The sequence below is a fragment of the Pongo abelii genome, chromosome 15 (genome assembly GCF_028885655.2).
Source record: "Pongo abelii isolate AG06213 chromosome 15, NHGRI_mPonAbe1-v2.0_pri, whole genome shotgun sequence".
NCBI lineage: Eukaryota > Metazoa > Chordata > Mammalia > Primates > Hominidae > Pongo > Pongo abelii.
The window spans coordinates 81,575,224-81,598,993 of record NC_072000.2 but is presented as its reverse complement, the minus strand read 5'-3'; the positions used below and the strand labels follow the sequence as shown (position 1 = coordinate 81,598,993).

General features: G+C 49.1%; 3 protein-coding genes across 14 annotated transcripts in view; 2 read left to right on the top strand and 1 right to left on the bottom strand.

Moving 5' to 3' along the window:
• TMED8 (transmembrane p24 trafficking protein family member 8) overlaps nucleotides 1-7,759 on the top strand; it is a 44,124-nt gene extending 36,365 nt beyond the window's left edge. Inside the window, exon 6 of one of the 2 annotated variants that reach the window (XM_054529589.2) lies at nucleotides 753-7,759. In XM_054529589.2, coding sequence (XP_054385564.1) covers nucleotides 753-970 — 218 coding nt within the window. In that variant the 3' untranslated portion in view covers nucleotides 971-7,759. 2 annotated transcript variants of the gene reach the window in all.
• Nucleotides 7,760-11,242: 3,483 nt separating this feature from the next.
• On the bottom strand, nucleotides 11,243-22,116 carry GSTZ1 (glutathione S-transferase zeta 1). Of its 8 annotated transcripts, XM_054530904.2 has the most exons (10): nucleotides 21,443-21,527; nucleotides 18,103-18,191; nucleotides 17,804-17,855; nucleotides 15,816-15,883; nucleotides 15,169-15,249; nucleotides 14,683-14,808; nucleotides 13,519-13,597; nucleotides 12,929-12,981; nucleotides 12,379-12,428; nucleotides 11,243-11,669 (listed from the first exon to the last, which is right to left on the bottom strand). In XM_054530904.2, the coding sequence occupies exons 1-10, from the start codon at nucleotides 21,525-21,527 to the stop codon at nucleotides 11,543-11,545; spliced, it is 810 nt and encodes a 269-aa protein (XP_054386879.1). In that variant the 3' UTR covers nucleotides 11,243-11,542. The 8 variants fall into 8 exon arrangements, with proteins under 8 accessions (XP_054386879.1, XP_054386882.1, XP_002825017.2 ...); XM_054530907.2 differs by lacking the exons at nucleotides 18,103-18,191; nucleotides 21,443-21,527 and adding an exon at nucleotides 21,984-22,116; XM_002824971.5 differs by lacking the exon at nucleotides 18,103-18,191 and having other exon boundaries at nucleotides 21,513-21,649.
• Nucleotides 21,854-23,770, top strand: part of POMT2 (protein O-mannosyltransferase 2) — a 44,531-nt gene continuing 42,614 nt past the window's right edge. For all 4 annotated transcript variants that reach the window (XR_008513366.2, XR_008513367.2, XM_009249334.4 and 1 more), the window contains exon 1: nucleotides 21,854-22,311. Coding sequence is in view for 2 of the 4 variants with exons in the window: in XM_009249334.4 (XP_009247609.4) it covers nucleotides 21,854-22,311 (458 nt within the window). In the remaining 2 variants the exon portion in view is untranslated. The remainder of the gene's footprint in view (nucleotides 22,312-23,770) is intronic.

Genomic DNA, 23,770 nt, shown 5'->3' with positions numbered 1-23,770 from the left:
TACTTCATGCCCAGACAAGTTTTAAAAGGGTCTCCGGGCTCCATTCCAGCTGTTATTTGTAGTGTCTACTAAGGATGGCCCAGAGGCATTTTTTTCAGGTAACATAAGAGTAGGTCCTAAGCATTAGTGTTATTCCTCTTATTCCTTGATTTTCTTATATAATCTTAAAGTCAATCCCTTAACATGCTTCTTCATAGAAAAGCAAGCGTGCAGGGAAATCTACAGGTATTTGGGAAAGCGGAGAACCTTGTATCTTATTTGCTGCTTTTCAGGAAGCCAGGTAAAGGTGCTAGGGTCAATTTATAGCATGTTTATCTGCAATTCCTATCTCCATTAGCTAGTCCTTTCACCTATTAAATGAAAGAATGTCAGGATCTTTCCTTCTAAATATCTCTTTCTCCCTCTCAGAAATGTCCAGACACTTCTGAAGCTAGGAAGGCTCCTCTCAGGCTAAATCATTGTTTCTCAGTGGAGACATTATTGGCATTTGGGATGGGACACTTCTTTGTTGTGTAGGTACTATCCTGATTTTACCACTCCTGGACCCTTGGGTACTAAATGCAGATATCACCTAATAGTAGTCACTGTGATGACCAAAAGATCACCAGACATTTCCAAATGTCTGTAGAAGGGCAATAACCTCCTCCCTCTGTGAAAGCCACTGGGTCACCTGGTCTTTCCGCTCACCTTCAGGCAGGACTTATGCAGTCTCTGAACACATATCCAAACACTCTGCCATTTTGCTCATGCAGAACCCGTTCCAGCTGGAGATGTGGAGAGAGGCTCCAGGAGCTCCTTGCGGGGTCGCTATGGGGAGGTCATGCCTGTGTACCGGCGGGACAGCCACCGAGACGTGCAGGCTGGCAGCCATGACTACCCTGGTGAGGGCATCTACCTGCTCAAGTTCGACAACTCCTACTCCCTGCTGCGCAACAAGACTCTCTACTTCCACATCTACTACACCAGCTGAAGGACTGCTGGGACGGGGGCAGGCTGTATTTGTTGGCTGAAGCAGGCTGCCAGCTGGTACCTCTTGTTTGGGATAGGCAAGAGCCAAAGGTTCATGTGGGGCTGCTGAGCCTCACACCCTGTCTGCCGTGCCTGACTGTTGGCCCACATAGCTTTTTCCCCTTCTTGGCTTCTGCAGGTGGTGGTGTAGTGCCCCTGTTCTGTGGTCCCTGACTTATACTCTTCTTGCTTCAGACTCCAGCAAATTCCCTCTTGAAGGCACCTATCGGGCACAAGCCTAAAAGGAAGCAGGGCGTTGTTTTTTAAAAATAGATTCATCTTGGCACAGGTTTATCGTTCAGATTGCTGCCCTCTCCTCTCCCACAGCCCTTATTGCCAGTGCATTTAGTGGCACCCACTCTCTTTAGTTGTTGGGGTGCCAGAAGAGGGAAAAGCACATTGCCCATGAAGGAGCCCAATCTTTTGGTTGGAGAAAGCTCTATCCAGCCTGTCACCACTGCCATATTCCTGCCTGCTGGTTATTCTTGGTCTCTGCATAGCTGGGAGACCACACTGCCTTTGGAGGGCTATTACTATTCCTGATGGTAGACGCCTCCTCCTTTCTCTTTCCTAAGTCTGTGTTTTTGCCATTACAGCAAGAACTTTCATGCAATCTCAAGTGATGATCAATGTAACCTAAGATCTTATGGGAAGAAAAACTGCCTCTGTTATTTCCTGTTCCAAGAGCTGGTTTCCCTTACTATGGGCACTGGCAGTCAAAGTGGAGAGAGTGGAAATTAGGTACTGAATTGATGTCAGAACCCACATATTTGAAAGTCAAGTGTTACTATTTTTTTTTTTTTTGGTATAATCAAAGAAGGAATGGTATCATCTGACAGAGAAGATGAAAAACAAAAAACCACTCCAGAGTCCCCACCACTTTTTTTTGTCTTTAGAGTAGGAGTGCTATTTAGAAATGTAGCTTTGGAATCAAATGCAGTGAAACCCAATCAGGTTTCCAAAGTTTCTGCATTTAGGTTTCTTGCATTGAGGGCTTAAAGCTTTTGGTGTTCAGAGTCCCTTAGTTTAGGTGATAATGAAGCTTCACTATTGCTGCTGATTGTATTTGTTCTTTACCTGACCAAAGCTTGCATTTCCCTGGTGACAGCATTTCCTACTGTGTCACCCCTGAGGCTCAGGAGTGCCACAGAGTGCAGGTGGTGCTGCAGCCAGTGGTCACCAGAGCATCAGCTGCCGGGCCCCCAGGCGGAGAAGGAGACGGAGGTGAGATGGGACCTCAGCAGTCTCTGTGTTTGTACCTCCCTGTCTCTTACTCCTCGTGTTATGTCTGTTACTGCCTACGAATTCTGAAGAATAATTAGATTTATTTATTACTGTATTTATTTTTTTAGCACATTTCATTTTGCCTTTGAAACAGTTTCCATCTGTTTCTCAGAAGGCTTCCCATCTGTTCTGAGCCACTGAAGCCCATTCTTTTATGGAGTTAAAGATGATATTTTTAGGAGAATTTGGGAAGCGATGATGTTTTATTTCTGTAGGTCAGCCCTGTGACGGCTTTGTGAGGAGTATGGCCCTTCAGAGATGGATGATGCCACCTTACTCCATGTTTGGGGTACAGTCCAGCACTCCCCGTGAAAAATTCTAAGTTGTGAGGGAATCTGCCCATTTGCTGGAGATTGAGTACAGAGGAATTGCCTAGCCAATCAGAGATATCCTGTGATTCCAGGATTTCAGAGTCCTTTGTCTCCTCTGAAGAGTCACCTTCTTTGTGATGTTTCCTTTGACTCACTCCTTCATTGTTGGGATTCCTCACACCAAGCGTCTATCCTACAGTAGCATAACTCAAGGAACAGGACTCTTCCCAGTGGGTCCCTAGTAGCATCTACATCACATCAAAGGGCAATATATCTTGCAACTGCTCTTCCCCTCGGAGCACGGCCCCAAGCGGGATAGGATGTTGGGGACTGCCAGAGCATTCCCATTCTCTGAGCAGCATCATACCTCCACTATTTTATATTTGCAAATGTGTTTTGCAGAGGATTACACCGGCCAAAATTTATATACCTTTAAAGAAATTATTTTAGTGACTGTCTGTTGAGGCAGTGAAGAGCAGATTTGCTGTGTGTCATCCCATTGGATAGCTGAGTGACCGCTCTTGCATCATTGAAGTTGAATCATGCCTTAGCTAACTGAATATAATCTTTGTAAAATAATTTTCTACTGAGCTGTTTTCTAGTCAGCTAAAGCCTTGCTTATTTTTCCTGTTTATTATTAACTTCTGCCTTTCTCTCAAATTGAAACTGTCACGCCATACACAGCAAGCTCCCAAGGATAACACTTGTTATTATTTATTTTCACCATGAGATTCTCTGCTTATTTTCTTTGGAATCCTAGTTCTGTTGCATCAGGGAAGCCTAAGGGACTTGTTCCCCTCACCTCTCTGTGCCTGTTAGTGTCTGGTCACTTTTGAAGTCCTGGGGATGGTTACATTTCATTCATACTGGTTTTTCACCAACTGTCAGGGTTTCTGTGTTCCATTAGCACAAAATAGCTAAAAGAAGATATTTTTACTGTCTAATTCACTATTCTCACATTACATTTCTGAAATAATTGAACTTTAGGGGCAAGGTATTACTTACTGAAGCACAGGTAATTACTGAGAACCCACAGCCCAGCACATTCTAAGAGACAGTCATTTCCTCAGCCCCTCCCAGTCCAAATTTATAGACCCAAACAATGAAATGAAAACCGTTTGCTTTGGTCCTCACCCTGTTCTCTAGAGCACAAACAAATATTAACAAACAATTGAAAGAAAGTGCTTCATAGTAGGAGATTGGAATTCTCTATAGAGAGTGACTGAGTTCTTAAATTTCTTTAGTTTTAGTTTTGCCACTTTGTTGAGTGATGGGGCTTTTAGAAAGGAAGACATATTTAAAGTATTGATTTTTCTCCCCCAGTGTTTCATTGTGAAAAAATTTCAGCAAACAGCTTAAAAGAAATATAAATATATTGTAAACCAAAAAGTATCTGAGACAGGTCTCAATACATTTAGAGGTTTATTTTGCCAAGGTTCAGAGCCCGTGACGGGGCCTCAGGAGGTTCTTAGAACATGTGCCTGAGGTAGTCGGGTTACAGTTTTATACATTTGAGGGAGACAGAAGGTCCAGGCAAAGCCATAAATCAATACATGTAAGGTATACACTGGTTTGGCCTGGAAAGGCAGGACATCTTGAAGATGGGGGTTTCCAGGTCAGAGGTAGATCAAAGATTTCCTGACTGGCAATTGGTTGAAAGAGTTAAGCTCTACGTGAAAAGATGAAGTCAGCTTAAGTTAAAGTAAGGGGGGATTGGCTTAAGCCATGTAGATGAAGCCTCCAGGTAGCAGGCTTCAGAGAGAACGGATGATGAATATTTCTTTTTAGGCCTTAAAAGGTGTCAGACTCTCCAGAAAAGACCTAATAAGAGAAGGAGATTCTCTACAGAATGCAATTTCCCCCACAAGAGACAGCTTTGTAGGGCCATTTCAAAATACGTCAAATAAATATATTAGGGGGTAAATTTCCTTTGGGGCCTGCTGTCATGTGATGCTATACCAGAGTCAGATTGGGATTTGGTATTTTATTGCCACAAAGAGTCTGTTTGGTTAGTCTTAAGATCTCTGTTTTAATGTTAATGCTGGTCAGTTGTATTTAAATTCCAAAGGGAAGAGGGTAATATGAGGCATGTCCGACCCTGTCTTCCCATCATGGACTAGTTTTTCAGGTTCCTTTGAGATCCCCTGGGCCAAGATGGGGGTCCATTCAGCCGGTTGGGGGGGCTTAGAATTTTATTTTTGGTTTGCTGTATATATATGTATACACACACTCCCCACATAAATGTAAAAATTTTAAACTACCGATTCTTAGGCAAAGATGATTCTAACATTCTGTTCCTTTTGACAAGTGTCCAATTAGAGAATGCTGAGAATGTCCCCTGCACAGACAACATCAGCTCTGTTGGAAAGCCCTTGATTTTTAGCAGACCTGTTTCATTCAGTATGGGTTACCCAGGAGGTGGTCTTCATAAAAATGTTTCTTGGAGGCCAGGCGCGGTGGCCCATGCCTGTAATCCCAGCACTTTGGGAGGCAAAGGTGGGCAGATCACCTGAGGCCAGGAGTTCGAGACCAGCCTGGCCAACGTAGTGAAACCCCGTCTCTACTAAAAATACAAGGAATTAGCTGGTCGTGGTGGTGGGCACCTGTAATCCCAGCTACTCTGGAGGCAGAGGCAGGGAGAATTTCTTGAGCCCAGGAAGCGGAGGTTGCAGTGAGTCGCGATCATGCCACTGCACTCCAGACTGGGCAACAGAGCAAGACTCTGTCTCAAAAAAAAAAAAAAAATTGTTTCTTGGTCTCCATCTTTCAAAACCTGTGCTGTATTTTCCCCTTCCCTCAGGCTGTTTTCCTTCTCTGCTGTTTCCCTTACTAACTGGCACGTCAGTACAAGAGTGATTCTAAAGCTGCTCCGGAAGGGCTTTATGCTAACCTCTGTTCCTTGATGACATGTCCTCAGGACTCCGATATTAAAACTCAATCCTCAGATAACAGGTAGCTTTATCATGGAAGTAGGTAGCAATTTGGAATTAGATCATTCTTAGTTATTTTTTTCTTAATGAATTGATACATGCACTTTAAAAAATATTTTTGTTATTTTGGAAAGAAAAACTCAGACTTTTAAAAAGTGTATATTGTCCCATTATTATATGTATATGGAAGAGTGAAATCTGAACGCTGTCTTATATTAAGCAGTGGAATTAGGTATTATCATAAAATGTCTCAACCTATAGGAAATATGAGTTTATGTTTATGAGTCCTGCTCAGTCCCTTTTTGAGAGAATTAGTTGAAACCCAGACTCTAAAGTCTGCTTTTATATTTGTTTGTTAAGACGACTGATCTGCAAAAGGTTGCCTTTTAACCCCAGTGGTTCTAAGGTGTGGAGTTGAGTGACCCTAATATTTACATAAGAGACTTGTTTTAGTGGAACATAAGGGAGGGGCATAAGTTACATCGTTTTGTGCTGCTTGAGAACTGTCTTTTAAAATTGATCACAACGAGGGAAAACAAAACAAAGTTAGGGGGCAAAGGGTAGGAGTATGGGGGGAGGGGAGAGCAAAGCTATCGAATATATCTTAGAATTTTGCTCAGAAATCACTGCTCCCTCTCAAGTGTTGCATTGTCCCTGCCTAAACCAAGAAGGCCAAACAAAGCCGCTCCTGTTTGAATTCTTAAGGTAAGAAATTTCTAAGCTAAGAAAACACTATTGCCTAAAGCCAATGATAGTGGGGCTCATTTACAAATAGGCATGCCTCACATACTGAGTCCAAAGGCAAGACACTGGCTTTGAAATTAGGCTCATAATGTGATTCCTATTATATGTACCTGATTTCTTTTAGGCCCCAGGTATGTGGACCAGAGTTAATGTCATGACTCTTCATTCTAAGATATGATGAAAAGTTGCCCTAGAAATCTAGAGATGCATGTTTATTTAATTCCATAGTTTAAAAAAAAATTTTAAGCAGGTAGTTGTGGCTTATCTGGGGGCAAAATAATATATGTGAAATTACTTCCGGAGGACAAAGTATATTTTCTAAAGTCCTGAAATAGGATCATGAACCATTCTGAAGTTTTGGTTTGAAATATTATAGTATATGATATTACCAAAGAGCCCTTAATTCAGAGTTTAAGGGGCTCTCTTCCTGAACTCTCTTCATCACTCAGGGTTGAACGTGTAATGTTCCTTGCTATTGATTGTTATTGTTGATTCTTAGGATCAGGCCAAGAATCATCTGGAAAACATTATCTTAATTCCTTCTCTCATATCCTAAACAGTACATTTTACTAAGAAATTCCCTATGAAAAACTCCACTCATGTCTCCTGAGATTATCCTGTAAGTGAAGTAGCTTTCATTTAACCAAGCTAAATGATTTCCATTTAGCCATGTTAAAGAGAAGCCAAGTCTGGAGAAAGCAATCCTGTAACCCATGAATCTGGCGTACCCATTTTCCCTTAACATAACGGGAAGTGTTTTGAAATTCCCAGAAGAGAGCTGTTTTGTAATCAAAGTGATGGATTATAAGAAAGCCAGACTTTGGAAAAGGATAATTGGAATAAAGGGAGGTGCTTGAAGACTTTCTAAACTACTTTATGCCATTTAGCTTCTATTTTCTGAAGGGCTTTCTTTGGTGCCATGTACTCAGATCAGTCAGTTGACTGAAAGATGATCATGTTTTCTTCGTAAAGGTTTAAGCAATTGGCAACCGCAAAGACATTATTTTCTTACTGTTCTATATCACGTACTGTTACTGACATTACAAAAAGGGTCTGGAAGGGAAACCGTGTCACTGTTTTATCTTTTTTCTTTAAAATACAAAAGTATCCCAACTAATCATTTATTATGGTCAGCTTGTTTTACATGTCCCCTATCATGAGAAATGCTATCAACATCTGTGATTTCTAAGAGCTCTTATTACCAAATTGTTACTTTAATTCTTGTGTCCTGCTGAGTGGTTTTTCTTTTAAAATACCATTTTTATCACCCTGTGGCACTGGATGTGTTACTGCGATTACACTGATGATTCTGAGCTGTGCTTCTTTAAATAGCTCAGTTCTTGTGTTTTATGTAACAGTTTTGTGATGCTTTTGTGCATTCTTTGTCATCTCTTCCGAGTTTTCAAATCTGTCATAAATATTTTCACTATGCACCTGGTAACATCTGAGTTATATTTTAATGAACCTGATTTACATTTTAAATTCTTTGTCTTTCATGTATCTTCCTTATCTTAAGAAAGGTATTCTATAAGCCCATATGAACTATTTCATAATCTATTAAGATTGTAAAAGTTAAGAAAAACTAAAAAGAAAAAAATTGAGAATAAGATTAATAATAGATCTTTCATCTGCATTTAAATTCATGGCAGAGTATCATGACCTGGGAACTGGGATTGGAAAAACTGAGTTTATAATGATGATTGATTAATAAGTTCTGAGTTTTATGTCAGCATTTGGTCCCAGTGAGGCACGTTTCCCCATGAACATATTCTGTTCAAATTTGGAACCTTGACTTTGGATACCAGGCCAATCATTAACGTAATCTGGGTGATACGAATTCAGCCTATTTTCATTTACAAAAAGTGACACCATAATATATCTTTGGTATCTTTTAAAACAGTGCCTCTCCACATCCCTAGTGTCTGTTGCTGAATAAGGACTCACATCTGAGCAGGGAAGGGTGGCATTTAAATATTTCCTTCAGTGATATCTGTGATGCTAAAATGAACCTGTTAGATCATTCTCTGCTTTCTGTTGCAACATATTTTAGAGGTTGAAGCATAAAAGAGGAAGGGATCTGAAACAATTGAGTTAAATGAATGTAATCACCAAACTACCCTACAACTAACAAAAAGCCCAGGCAGACTCCATGTAGCTGGAGATCATTAATGATTCATGTTTGGGTATGCTGTATGTAATATATCACTGTGAATACCTAATATATTTAAGATTATTATTATTTTTTGAGATGGAGTCTCACTTTGTCGCCAGGCTGGAGTGCAGTGGCACGATCTCGGCTTACTGCAACCTCTGCCTCCCGGGTTCAAACAATTCTCCTGTCTCAGCCTCCTGAGTAGCTGGAATTACAGGCACATGCCACCACGCCCAGCTAATTTTTTGTATTTTAGTAGAGACAGGGTTTCACCATGTTGCCCAGGCTGGTCTTGAACTCCTGAGCTCAGGGAATCCACCCGCCTCAGCCTCCCAAAGTGCTAGGATTACAGGTGTGAGCCACCGCACCTGGCCTTAAGATTATTTTTTAACTTTTAAAAGCATTCATATGTGTCATATCATTGACCTTGACATAGCTCAGGATTACAAAAGGCAGCTCACACATTACAGCTCTTGACATTCAGCCTTGATGTTCTTTAACCTGTGCAGTTCTGGCTTAAACTCAGCAGCTATCCTTAGTTCAAAGTATTCTCTGAAAGTAGAATTGCTGTGACCTTGGAAGCAAGAGCTAAATAAGTTATGTTTAGAAGTAACAGCTGGCCCAGCTACTTGGGAGGCTGAAGCGGGAGGATCAAGATTAGCCTGGGCAACACGGTGAGACTCCATCTCTTAAAAAATTTTTTTTTAATAAAATATCTAGGCCGGGCGTGGTGGCTCACAGCTGTAATTCCAGCACTTTGGGAGACCGAGGCAAGTGGATCACAAGGTCAAGAGATCAAGACCATTTTGGCCAACATGGTGAAACCCTGTCTCTACTAAAAATACAAAAATTAGCTGGGTGTGGTGGCACGGGCCTGTGGTCCCAGCTACTTGGGAGGCTGAGGCAGGAGAATCCCTTGAACCTGGGAGGTGGAGGCTGCAGTGAACCGAGATCGCTCCACTGCACTCCAGCCTGGAGACAGAGTGAGACTCTGTCTCCAAAAAAAAAAAAAATCTAAAAGGAGGAGCCGTATCTTGGCCAGGCGTGGTGGCTCACGCCTGTAATCCCAGCACTTTGGGAGGCCGAAGTGGGCAGATCACCTGAGGTCAGGAGTTCGAGACCAGCTTAACCAACGCACCTGTAATCCCAGTACTCGGGAGGCTGAGGCAGGAGAATCACTTGAACCCAAGAGGTGGAAAGTTGCAGTGAACCTGAGCTCTCACCACTGTACTCCAGCCTGGGCATGACAGAGCAAGACTCCATCACCAAAAAAAAAAAAAAAAAAAAGTATCTTATGAATATGTGTATCACCTGCTTATCCAGTAAGTTTGCCACTTTCCTTAATGGATATGTAAAATTTCTGAGGAACACAGCCTATAATTTTTGCTTTGTTCTCAGGTGTTTCCTGACAGCACCTCCCTACTGCTTTCCTCCTTCTGAAGTATTTCTGGGGACTTGTTACTTCCATAGAGTTGAAATTACCAGTATCAGGCCCCTCCATCATTGTTCTTCCTTCACTGTAGCCACTCCCACTCTGGGAAGACCACGTATCTAGTCTCCCTGTGCCTCCAGCATATCAGAATCAGGTGTCTGCTGAGTGTCATATGGAAAGGAAGGACTTGACTTACCACTCATCCGTCTGAGAGAAGCCCCTACCGGAAAATGTCCTGTAAAAAGGTGATGGTCTTTGCTACGATTTAAATGTTTATGTCCCCCCCAAATTCATGTTGAAACTTAATCTCCAATACAACAGTATTTAGAGGTGGGGCCTTCAGGAGGTAAAGGTCCTAAAAAGTCATCTCATTTCATCCCCAGAAGCTACCCCAATCTCCCTACAGCGTCTCTGCCCAGAGGTGGTCCTGGTTCTGCCTGAACACTACCAAGCATGGGAACTTGCTCCCTCCAGGGCAGCCCGTGGTACATTGCTACCTGCTTGGTCTCCTAAGCTGGCCTGGTCAGTAGCTGCTCACACTGCCCACGGGGGACCCTGCCTCCCATTCCCAGCACCGTTTGTGACTGGATTTATCCCGAGTGCCTAATCCTGGGACTGGTCTGGAGAATGCTGGCCCTGAAGATGAGGGACTGGTTGAGAGGGCCAAATGGCCTCTCAGTGCTGGAGTGCAATTTTTTTTTTTTTTTTTTTTTTTTTTAGATGGAACCTTGCTCTATCTCCCAAGCTGGAGTGCACTGGTGCAATCTTGGCTCACTGCAACCTCCACCTCCCAGGTTCAAGCCATTCTCCCACCTCAGCCTCCCGAGTAGCTGGGATTACAGGCACCTGCCACCACACTCGGCTAATTTTTGTATTTTTAGTAGAGTCGGGGTTTCACCATGTTGGCCAGGCTGGTCTCGAACTCCTGACCTCAAGTGATCCACCTGCCTCAGCCTCCCAAAGTGCAGGGATTATAGGCATGAGCCACTGCACCCAGCCTGGAGTGGACCATTTAACAACGGTACCATTCCTAGCCCTGAGAACTCAGCTGGTCACTAGATGCTTTCCTGCTTCTGTTATCTCCCTGGATCTTGTCTGATTCTTTCAGGCAGGCTTTCGGGCATATTTCTCTTCATTGTCCTTAGGTCCCATGGGCCAGGACTGCCACAGGGTAGGCAAGTGGCTGACTGACTTCCTCTACTGGTCCAGGCACAGGGGATTCCAGCTAGGGACAGTGTTCATCTTTTGGAACCCAGCTCAGTCTGAGACAAACAAGGTAGAGGCCTGGGCTTCAGTTTAATTCACACCAAATTTCAGCGCGGGCATTCTTTGGAGTCAGACACAACAAAAGCGGATGAGAAAAGGCACACAGGCTTCCCTGTGGTGTTACGGTGAGCATGCTAGACATTTTAATCCACATTCTCATCTCAGCTTCACGACTGCCCCGTCACATAGATAACAGTATTCCTGCCTACCCTGCTCCCAGCATCTCCCTACTCCACCCCACATGCATTTGACAGATGAGGGGACTGAGGTGGAACAAGGTTCAGCAGAACGGCAGATCCAGGGCTGGAGTTCAAGTCTCCCGTCTCCTCAATTAAGACTCACTTGTTTCCAGGCCTCTTCAGCCCACCCAGCTTTTGCTCCTGTGGCCCTGTGCCAACGGGGCAGGATTTGGGAGCTAGGCCCTCAGCTCGGTGGGTGTATCTGGCTGCCGGCAGGGGTGAGACACCTGGAAGGCCTCCAAGACCAGCAGCCTCTTGTTGATGGAGCTGATGGTAGGGTAGGGGGTGAGATCCACCTTGAATCTGTAGTAGAGAAACACCTGCTAAGCCAAGGTTTTCAGGAACACAGGGAGACTGCCCTGATGCAGCAAGGGGAGCAGAGAGGCAGGGCTGGATGAGGTCCAGGGAGCTGTCCAGGGAAGGACGATGGGGCAGCCCTTATTCATAGGGGATGGGTAGGTCTTGTGCAGTATCATTTGGCATCTGTTACCTACTGTTCCTATTTCTTTGAGAACCTACTATGTGTAAGGCCTAGTGCTAGGCATTTATATATACAGACTCTCTTCCCCCATGTTGTAAGCTTCTTGGGGGCAGGCAATGTGCCATACGTTTCCATATCCCTAACGCCTAGCATGATGCCTTCCAGAGAGGTGCTCATTCGTGCCCTACCGAAGGGTTCACGGAGGGATGCAGAGGTAGAGCTCACTGCGGGGCACAGACACACCACATTTGAGGACATCAGGCAGGTGCTCTTGGGGGTCCACCAGGTGAGCCACCTCCTCTTAGGAGCAGGAGCTATCTATACAGGTTCATCTGGGCTGTGGTGGGTGTGGTAGGAGCACTGCCCCAATTTCTTCTGCCCTCTTCCAGGCAGAAGTGGCTGTGTGGCCTGGCATGGTGGGCTCCTTGGCTGGTTGGCGAAGAGTCTGCATGAGATGCTATCTCACCAGCTGAGTGGGGCCTGATTGTGGGCAGAGCCAGGAGAAGGGAGGGTGGTGGGGCTCTCTCTTACCTTTCAGCATTTGCCACCTGAGGCACCAAGCACAGATCAGCCATGGTCACCTGAAAGAGGGTCGGGTGGGTTCCCATCAGGGTGCATACCCCAGACTCACTGACTGGACTGCGTGTGTCCACTGCGACTCTACTGAGGGTACCAACAATCTGCTTTGGCTCTTTCACCCATCCCACCCCCAATTCTTGTCTGCCCTAGGCCTGCATGAGTCTGTCCCCCAGAGCTGAAGTGCCCTCCCAGGCCATGCTCCAGTTGCCTTGACAACCAACTCTGGGTTGAGAAGGCCAGAGAAGATGGATTGCCTTGACTGTGCAGACATCATCCAGCACAATCCCTCAACTGATGCTGGCCCGCCTCATCCTCTCACAGCCAGTCTTCTACCTTGAGTAACTCCCTCTTGAGATGGTTTAGTGGGAGTGAGCTGAGGAGTGCCCCATGGCACAGAGATCCCCCTGCAGACGCCTCCTCAGGAAGCTCTGAGCTTGAGGGAGGTCAGCATGAGGGAGGCAGCCGCTGTGGCTGGGCCTGGGGAGGCCTGGGGACAGCTTACCTCGTCTCCTACACAGTATATGCCCGCTGTGCTCTGTAGGATCTGCTCCAGGGCTGTGGGGAGGCCACATAAACATCTTATTCTGGGCGCAGTGGGGGGACACAAAGCTTTCTGGGCCTTGGCCTCCATAGTTATGAAATGGGTGCCCAACTGAGTGACAGACTGGGCATGGCTGCTGGTGAGAACGTGGCAGCCAGGTCTGGAGAGAGCTGCTAGGGATGAGCTTCTGTTTCCTGAGGCTCCGTACAGACAGTCACCATTTCCCCTACTACACTGGCCACGGTGGCAGCTCTCACTCTGATGGCTGGCGCTGTGCTGGCCTTGGTTTCCCAGCTGGAGTAGGCAGTGAAGCTGAAGTTGGGCCATCCAGCTATGAAGGGCTGTGGGCTCAGGGACCAAGGTTCCCAGAAGTGCTGGAGCTAAGGTCCGGATGCCCACCCAGCCCATTGCCTTCCCAGTCCTGCCCTCATCCATGCAACTGTCAGGCCCAAAGCAGCCTGGGAGGCTGGTTCAGATACCCAGGCCCCTGTGTGCGAGGGCCATACCTCTAAGAGGCCACTGTGAGGCAGCTCACAGGGGTGAGGACTCACCGTTAAAGCCAGAAGTGATGGCGTTCTGGGCCCAGGTCAGCTGGATCTCCTCTCCCACTTGCTTCAGGACAGACAGGTTCTGTGCAGCCCAAAGAAAACCTATGATTGCGCTGAGAGCTGGGTGGAGGCTGCCCCTTCGCCAAACCCCCTCAGGAAAGTTCACTTCCCATCTGCCCCTGGCTGGACGTCTATCCCTTCTCCCCCAGGCTCCATGAGCCCCTTCCTTCAACCAGGGCCCTGAGGTTGGAGGGAGGTAGCCATCCCAGCAGCCACCTTCGCAGGCTGCCCCAGTGGCCTCAAAAAGCCACGTGATTCCGTCAGAGATGTGCAATTATCCCTATTCATGCGACACAGGACACGGCCGTGGCTGTGGCAGGTGTGCCCACAACTCGAGGCCTGTCTCCCTCGCTTCTCCCTTGCATGGTCCCTTGTGAGGAGAGGGAGTGTGAAAGAGGGTGGCGCTGGGATGAGGGAGGTCCACAGGACCGGCTTCCAGAGATTTCCAGCCTGGCTCCATCTTGGCACCCCAGAGCCATTTTGCCTGTTTCCTCATTATAAAATGGAGATGTCTGTCTGCTCCAACATCCTTTGCTAAAATGACATGGGGGTAGAGGGCACAGGCATGCGGGGATTCTGACTTAGTCCCCACTTTGTTATGACCTACCTGTGGGACTCAGCAAAGTCACTCCACTTTTCTGGGGCTATTTCCTCATTCGGAGTAGAAGCTGGCACAGATGAACTGTTTTTAATACTTAGTTGTCTGTTTTAACAGTGACACTTAAAAAAATAAAATCCTACAAGTATCCCAGTGTACGACTGAGATAGCACAGATGAAAGGAAAGCCACTCTGGTTAAAGGCGGGAGGCCTGGACTGGGGCCTGCTCAGTCTCTCCCCTGCCATTCTGGCTCTTTCCCCACCTCAAGCACCTGTACATGTGTCCTTGGAAACTAGAGCTTCTCGGAACGCAGCGGGGGACCCGCTGGGGTGGCTGAATTCTGAGATTGAGATCTTCGCCCCCTTCTTTCACATGGTCCAGGTCAGAGCCCCCGGGAATCCCCCTCCCTCCCTTGACACCCTCGTCCCCACACTGGGCAGCTCACAGCCAATGTGTGAGTGTAAGAGTGTGTCAGGTGTGCAAGGGTGCAAGTGTACAAGTGCCACACCTGCAGGGGCTGGATGCCACCAGCGATGAGGTCAGAAATCATACGCACGCTGGCCCTCTTCTTTGGGTCCTGAGGCAGAAGTCGCGGAGTGGGACGCGTCTCCTCTAGATACTCAATGATGGCCAGCTGTCCAGAGGGGAGCAGTGAGGCAGGGAGAGGGCCCAGGACCCCTAGACCAGAGGGGACAGGGCCAGCAAACTCCTCCTCCTCCTCTTCCAGCACCATCACTACACCTCTTCCCCGCTGCTTCTCCTCAGCTCGAGCCCTAGAAAGCCTTTTTGGACCTTATCATGCAGAACTTGGTTCTCCGTGTGCTTGAATCTTCCCTTACTTTCCTAAATAACCTCGCACCCTCCCCACGAGTCTTGTATTGAGCCTCTCCTATGTGCTAGGCACCCTGACGGCACACAGGCGAGGAAGAGATGTCAGGCGCTGTCATTCAGGGCACTGCTCTCATGAGGGCCCTCCCCCAGGCCCTGCACTCACTGACTGGTGAATGGTGATTCCATCAATCTTCAGGGCTGGCACCTGCTTCATGGGATTCAGTGCCTGGAAGTCCTTAGAGAACTGTGGAGACAAGGCCCTGGGGGCTGGGTGGCCTGGCCTGAGTTGGCCAGAGGAGAGCCAAGCAAGCAGGAGAACCCCAGGCCTGCCACCCACCCCCATTTCCCTTCCCTGGGAAGGCCCTAAATCCTAGGCCCAGGGTAATCCCTGGGGGATCCATGCAGTCTCCCAAACCCCAGCAGCTGCTGAGCCATAGGCTTCATCCTAACAGCCTGGCTATGGGCTTTTCCCTGCATCTCACGCCGTGGCCACCAAGGCGGCTCCTACCCTAGTCAGCCATCCAGAGGGCCCAGTATGGGGTGGGGACCCACTTGCCACCCACTCTCCCAGGGTCAGGCACTGGAGAGCCCAGACTAGGGTACACAGCCTGGACCTGGGCCCTTCCCAGGCCTCCTGCTACTGCACAGCTTGCCACGTTGTCCCACAAGGGAGAGCCAGCAGCCTCCTGCAGTGATAGTCCACAAGACACAGGTTCACTTCTCTGGGGCAGAGCCTCCCCTTCTTCCCCTGCCTGGTGCCTGTTCAAGGCCTCCAATTCCCACATTGTGGTCTGGGCACAGCCTTCTTACCTGTTGGCCCCCATCCTTTATGAGATTGATGGGCACCGTCTCGTAGTCGATGCCTTTCAAGGCCAGAGCTAGGAGAGACCGCACATAGCAGAGTCAAAGAACAGCCTCTCACCATACTCTTAAAGGAAAGAGCCCTTCTAGGGTGACATTAAGGCCAAAGAGGGGGAGGCTTCTCTACACTTCTGGCTTGGTCAAGGCTCACCGTGGCACCATCCCCTTCTCTCAGCTTTCCTTGTCACCACCTACCCCCTACCCCAGATGCACGATGCTCTGCCTCACTCACCCCTACTCTTAGAGACCTCACGATCTGGACCCCCCAATGGGGCCCTCATGCCCCTTGGGTGGTGATAAAGGTGTATGCCCCGCCACTCTGTGGGCTCCTGGAGGACAGCAAGGGTGTGTTGTGTTTACCTCTGCCCCCCCCCCCCCCCGGGCCTTAAACAGTGGTGACCAGTGTCTTGGTTGGAGACATGCAATTACGCCCTCAAGAAGGCAACTAAGAGCCAAGGGAAGGAGCTCAGGTGGCCACACACAGCACACACAGACAGATGGCACTCTTGTTCTGTTGGAGAAGAATCTCTTCCAATCTATTCTCTCTGTTCTCAGGGCTGTTTACTAGAGATTCCAGACAGGCATCAGGCTCTTTGGTGGCCTCAGAGCATTTGCCATGACTCCAGTCACCAGATTTCCTCTCCATCCCTTTTGATAATTTCCCCTGGCAAGCTGAGGGTAAAAAAACTTGGGTGGGTCAACACTAGTGGAGAAGACTGCATGCGTGTGCATGCGTGTGTGTACTACACACACTTGGGCATTCAAGTATGGTGATGGCCAATCTCAGGGAAGGGCAAAGGAATGAGGGGAGGAGGACCAGACATGTCATGGTGTGGAGAGAGCCTGGGCAATACCAGGCTCCTCCTAGTGCTGGTCAGCTCCAGTCTGGGGAGTGACAGTGTTTGGGGCTGGAGGAGACACCTGGAGGAGGGAAGGCCAAAGCACACAGGCCCTACAGGCAGCACCTATATTGCTCCGGCTTCTGGCTCAGCCAGGGCAGAGGCACTGGCGCCCAGGGATGGGTTCATCTTCTTGGAGGAAAGTTTCTCCTGGCACCCAGTGCTCTTGCTTACTGATCCCAGCAAATACCAAGTGACTGCGGGATGGAGGAGGGGTCACGGAGGATGGCTTTGCCGCCACACTCTGGAGGCAAGCTTCTTGGGTTCAAATTTCATCACAGTCATTTGCTAACTGTGTGGCCTTGGGCAAGTAACTTAATGGGCCTCTGGAGCCAGACTACCTAGTTCAAATTCCAGTTCTGCCTCTTAGTAGCTGAAAGATCTTGGGCAAGTTACTGAATGTTGCCTCAGTTTTTTGTGCCTCAGCTTCCTCCTCTATACAATGGGGACAGTAATAGTACCTCCCTCCTAGGGTTGTTGAGGTTTAAATGGAATCGGGCACACAAAAGCACTCAGCACAGAGCTTTTCCTCAGTACGGGCTGCTTTGGTTATGACCTTTGCCAAAGGCTGTGTTAAGCCGAGGGTGGGAAGGGTCAAACAAGGACTAGCCACAGGGCCCTTGTTTCTGCTTTTCTGAAGCCTCCGAGGCTGATGCTGGCCCGTTCTGTTTGCTTTGCCAGTTCAAATAAGATAAGAACTGAGGGAGGCCAGCTGTTCCCCTGCCAGTTACCAGGGGCATGTGGATTTTGTGACCCTGCTTTAAACATGGTTGCCAAGGGGCTTTGGAGAGCGGTGTCGGGAGAAGTGTCAGTCCCAAGGAAAAAAACAACCCCCTTCCTCCCACCCTCACCCTGTGTTTCCGCGGTGGAGACGCCATGCAGGGATGGGGGTTCTAGGAGCCGGGGGATGCTGGTTGCTGGGGGTGAGGTCCTCTCTGACAGAGCACCCCTTCCATCCCAGGCCAGCTTTGCACACGGGCTTCTCCGCCCCAGTCCACCCCACTCCAGCACTCATCCTGGAGAAGGCACAGCTCTTACCAATTCGAACTCTCCATGAGCAGGAGCTTCGGAAATAGGAATAGAGGATGGGCTGAGGAGAGAGAGGACGAAGGCGCGTGTTAACCCATGCTGGGTGGGCTCCAGCTCGGGAGGAGTCAACCGTTTCTACCTATGCTGCCAGGCCTCCTCTCTCAGGCCTGCATCTGGGCAACTCAGGCCAGACTCTGAGCTCTCTGAGAGGCTCGTGAGGTCCCTTGGCTCCAAAATTGTGCTGGTTTCAGCACCTGAGGTCCAAGAGGCCCCCAAAGGGGCAGCTAGCCTGCGAGTGCCTTCCTTACCTTGCCAGACTCTGTCATGGTATCGTGGTGACCCTCAGCCTCCCAGGGAATGTCCCCTCTGGCACAGCTTCTGAGCAGGGAAAGGAAACCTAACGGGGTGGATTTCAGGAGCCAATGGGGAAGCTGGGCTACCCAGGCATTGGGGGAACTTTGACTCTGGTCAGAAAGGGCATTTCTGGCCAGACACAGTGGCTCACGCCTGTAGTCCCAGCACTTTGGGAGCCAAGGTGGGTGGATCATTTGAGGTTAGGAGTTTGAGACCAGCCTGGCCAACATGGTGAAACCCTGTCTCTACTGAAAATACAAAAAAAAATCAGCCAGGTGTGGTAGTGGGCGCCTGTAATCTCAGCTACTCAGGAGGCTGAGGCAAGAGAATAGCTTGAACCCGGGAGGTGGAGGTTGCAGTGGGCCGAGATCACACCACTGCACTCCAGAGTGACACTGTGTCTCAAAAAAAAAAAAGGCATTTTTTTCCCACCTCACAGGAAGTTTCTTACGCTCCTGCTGGGGCCAGGTTTGGTGTTCCCCCACAGAGCGTGGCCTGGTTTTGATGCAGTATTTTGAGTGGTGGAGCGGGCTGGGAGCTGGCGTCTGGAGTCTGGACCTGGTGCAGGAACCAGCTCTGCATGACCTTGGACAAACCTCTGCCTTTTTAAATCTTCGGCTCCCTCATTTGTAAAACAAAGGGTTGCCCTAAAATGATGGCAGGGATTCCTTTTAGCAATGCAGAAATACAAGGAATTCTAATTTTTTGATGCTTTGGTACCTATCTCCTTCAATCCCACCTTCCAGCAGTCCTCCAGGCTCTCAGCTGTCCCCATAAAAACAGCTGGCAGATATGCTCACTCACCCCAAAGGTGAGGTCAAAAGCTGGCAGCTCACTGGGGCCCTATCTGGCCCTCAGAATTTGTTTGCTCAGCACAGTAGTTTAAAATGTTTCAAGTAGTTGCCAATGTTTAAAAATCAGGACATTTCATTCTAGTATGGTGGGTCATGCCTGTAATCCCAGCACTTTGGGAGGCTGAGGCCAGCAGATCACCTGAGGTCAGGAGTTCGAGACCAGCCTGGCCAACATGGCGAAATAACATGGCTAAACAAAAATTAGCCAGGTGTGGTGGTGTGCATCTGTAATCACACCTGCTCGGGAGGCTGAGGTATGAGAATTGCTTGAACCCAGGAGGCGGAGGATACAGTGAGCCAAGATCGTGTCACTGCCCTCCAGCCTGGGGAACAGAGCAAGACTCCATCTCAAAATAAATAAAATAAAATAAAATAAAATAAAAATAAAAATCATGACATTTTATATACAGCACCTGTTTTTTTCTTTAAAAAAAATTTGGAGACAGATTTGGGTTTCTAAATAGCAGCAATTGATGGGAACAGACTGATGGCCCCCATCAACCAGGGTATGCGCTCTCAGGTCTGCCATGGCCCATATCTGGCCCACTTTTCTCATTTTTGTTACCTTTGGGCCCTTGGGGGCAGCTGGGTGTGCGATCTCTACTCCAAGGTTTAAGGGGCTCAAAGTTAATTTCTCTGGTACTTCTTGGGGAGCCAGCATCTCAAAGTGGAACCCAGGAAAGACTCGCCAGTGATTAGCACTCATGAATCTTCCCACCAACACATGTGTATCCCTACAGATGGGGGAGAACTTGAAAGAACTTCTCAGATACCCTGTTTACTACCCCTCTGACTATAGACATTTCACCAAAGCTCCCTCTCCCCTCTGCCACCCCTCGCATATTAAGCTGCTCTCTGAACCTGCTTTTGCCATCCCTGTACTACCAACTCAGTCTGCTAGATGGCAAAGGTATAAGTGGGAACCTAGGCGGTTCCCAAGCCCAGCAGTCCCAGCCTGTCCTGAAGGTACTTTTTGTGGAGAAAGTAAAGATGGTCCTGGCACAGAAAGCAGGTGATGGGCAGAAAGTGTCTTTCGAAGAGGAGGAATTGGGTGGCCACAACTGGATCTTCCTTATTTGGAGATGCAACTCCCTTTCCTTACCTAGCCAGGCTACAGGGACTCCTGGGGCCAAGGGACAGGGACTGCTGGTGACCACTAGAGTGTGGCAGACATTAATTAGCTTAGAATCCCTGAAGAAATGCCTTACCTAATGGCTAAATGCCTTTGGATTACACCTTTGGACCTGTACTACGAGTGACCAGAAGCATGGTAAATGCTGCTGCCCTCCATCACGACCCACAAGCAGGAAACCTGAAATCTCTTAGGCAATTTCTGCCTTCTCTTACCAGTGATAACTATGTAAACTATGCCCCGTTCCTTTCTGTACTTGTAGAACTAAATTTTAAGCCCAAGTATCCATCTCATCAGCACTCCCAGAAGACTTCTGTTTCCAATTCAAATATGCATTCTGATTACTTTAGCAGATTTTATTTTTAAACCATGTCTTACACATGATTTGAGAAAAAGACTCCTAAAATCCCATTTGGAAGAGGGAGGACTATACATTATTAACGTGACGCAAAGTCTCATCTAACTTGCCACCTTCCTTAGTGCCACAAAAGTGGTTCTCAAACTTCATGGCGCGTTAAGAACCATCTGGACCGCTTAAAAAACAGGCAGATTCTCGAGCTCGTTCCACTAGAGATGAACAGAGTGGCTCTGGAGCGGGCCCCGGGAAGAACATGTGAAAGCCGTGAAGCTCCCCAGGTGATTGTCATGACTGCCTCTCCTCGCTCGGGGACTTTTTTTATTTTTTGAGACGGAGTCCCGCTCTGTCGCCCAGGCTGGAGTGCAGTGGCGCGATCTTGGCTCACTGCAAGCTCCGCCTCCCGGGTTCACGCCATTCTCCTGCCTCAGCCTCCCGAGTAGCTGGGACTACAGGCGCCCGCTACCACGCCCGGCTAATTTTTTTGTATTTTAAGAGACGGGGTTTCACCGTGTTAGCCAGGATGGTCTCTATCTCCTGACCTTGTGATCCGCCCACCTCGGCCTCCCAAAGTGCTGGGATTACAGGCGTGAGCCACCGCGCCCGGCCCGGGGACTCTTAAAATACAAACATTACTGGAAGCTCACCTCCTGCTAGGGCCAAGAGAAGAGCATGAAGGGCTGCGAGAAATTGGGAGGCTTGGGGCGACGTTTGGAAGCCCTAGTGGAGGGGTCTGTTATGGGGAGCAGGGAGGGCGGGGCAGAAGTGAAGCGCGACCGGACAGCAACTCCACCGTGCTACGCACTCCCCACCAGGACCGCCTCCTCTGGCCCAACCCTCCCGGGACTTCGAGCCCCAGCGGGCAGCGCGCAGCACGCAGGCGCAGAGCGTGCCCGGCGCAACGCACTGCACGCCAGGAGTCGTCGTCGACCTGGGCGGGTGGTGCAGCTCACCTCTGACCCCGCCCCCCAGGGTCTCTAGGTGTCTAATCAGCTTCGCTCCACCCGGGTGCGCGGCACAGACCTTCCCCGCCTGCATCTGGCACTTCGCACGACCCCCTCCTCCGGGCCGAGAAACTTCGCGCCTGAGACTCGCCGACGACTAAGGCTCAGTGAGACTCGACGAATCAGGCCCGTGGCTTTCGTCCGGGTAAAGCGAGGGGCTGGACTAGAAGGATCTTTCACGTCTGGACTAGAAGGATCCTTCCGGTCTGGACTAGAAATATCCTTCCGGTCGCCTCTGGTGCGCCCAGCCCTCCCGCCACGCCCCGTACCTGGGGGCTGCTGGGAGTTGCAGTTCCCTGAGCCCGACCCCTCCTGCCCAGTACCCCCCGCCCCGGGCCGGCCGGCCCTCCCGGTCCCGACATGCTCTGCGCCTCCTGCCGCCTCCTAGCGGCCCGGGCTTGCGACCACGCTGCCCGCCCCGCCCAGAGCCCGGGGCCCCGCGCTCCACTGCAGTGGAGGGAGTTGCATTTCCCGGGGTACCCCGAGCTACCCTCTTGTGACTCCTTGGCGGGGCGGCTGGTCAGACAGAGTGTGCCTCCGGGCCGGAGGGCGACCCGGAGGAGGGGGAAGATGCCGCCGGCCACGGGCGGAGGCCTGGCAGAGTCCAAGCTGCGTCCCCGGAGGGGCCGCTGTGGGCCCCAGGCTGCTAGGGCCGCATGCAGGGACGTGGCCGCTGAGGCTGTGGCGCGAAGCCCCAAACGGCCTGCCCGGGGCTCACGGCGCTTCGAGGCGGCCGGCTGGTGGGCTCTGCTGGCCTTGGTGACGCTGCTGTCCTTCGCCACCCGCTTCCACCGCTTGGATGAGCCGCCGCACATCTGGTGAGTGATGGGAGCTACTCGGCGGGCACCATGGCAACCGCGAGGGGACGCCGCCCTCTGATTGGCCCGAGGGTACGGAGGGGGCGGGATCTACAGGAGTAGGGCCGCGGTGGAGGGGAACTTGAGGTATCCGGTGGGTTGGCCTCTGGCGAGGTGCATTCTCTGGGAGGGGGATCGTTTTGCTCTGGTGGTGGAGCGGTGGGATTCTTAGGATCTGAGGAAGCAGCCCTCATGTCTTCCAGGTTATGCTACAGTGCATCGCCTGGCTTGCAAATTGTGGCTTTTAAAGGTGCTTTCAGCTTTCCAAAGAGAATTGCAAATTCTTGGGTACAGAATTTTCTAAGGCCTGAGTTCCTATATCTGCAGGATTTTCAAGCATCAACAGAGGAGAAAATACCTAACTGTGTACCTTTATCCTATAGGGCAAGGAGAGTTTGGGTGTTCAGATATGGTGACCAAAGGATTTTAGGAGGCAGAACTCTTCTTGTGAGAAGAGATTTATTTTCTTGAAGGTTTTAGCTTGTACTATCCAGATACTGGGTGTCAGAAATGGAATTCTTTAAGCAAAAAGCAGGCAAGAAAACAGACTGTCAGGGTTGCTTTATTTAGAAATTAATAAATTAGCTTGTTATTGTGTCGTGACTGCTGGCAGAAGATGAGACTCCTGGGTTAGAGACAAAGGACTTTATTACAGGAAATAGGATGCATGTTAGAAGCAGTTTCCCTTGCCATCCAAGTCCCACAGGGTGACGCTATGGGTTTAAATGGATGACTGCACAGGCAGTGGGTTGCATCCAAGTGAAGGAACGACAAGCTTGGAAAATCTGCTGTTTTATAGGGCAGTACGCAGACCTCCTCTTTGTCCTGGAGGGAGACACTGCCTCTTCTCTCAAGGTTGCTTGCTGCAAACACAACCATGAGAAATGGCCCAGGTGGGATGCAGTCAGGGCCTTGCGTTCTTGGTATACCCAGAATGATGTGTAGAGGCACGAGCAATCTGACAGCCTCTCACTCCTCGATTCTATGGTCTTGGCTTCTAGCAGATTTTCACATGAATATACAACTCCCCTGGCTACTCACATCTTTTCAGTTTGTCCCTTACAGCATTTAATTAAGGTTGTTGTCAATGGGACTCTAAGCAGCAGAATAAGGCCAGCTTACAGTATTTACCTCAACCATGCACTCCAGGGTCCTGGATTCAGCCACTTGTGAATAAGTCCTGGGGGCACCGAGGAATCTTATTTCAGACATCTGGGCTGCAGTCTAAGACCAGTCTATTAACCACTGTGACCTGTGCACAGGGGTTCAGATTGATCTCTGATCTTTGGTGTCATTACCAGTAATTACAATAGCCCACTACCCTTGTAAAAATTTTTTTAAGAAAGTAACTACCAGGCTGGGCGCAGTGGCTCACACCTGTAATCCTGGCAGTTTGAGAGGCCGAGGCGGGCGGATCACC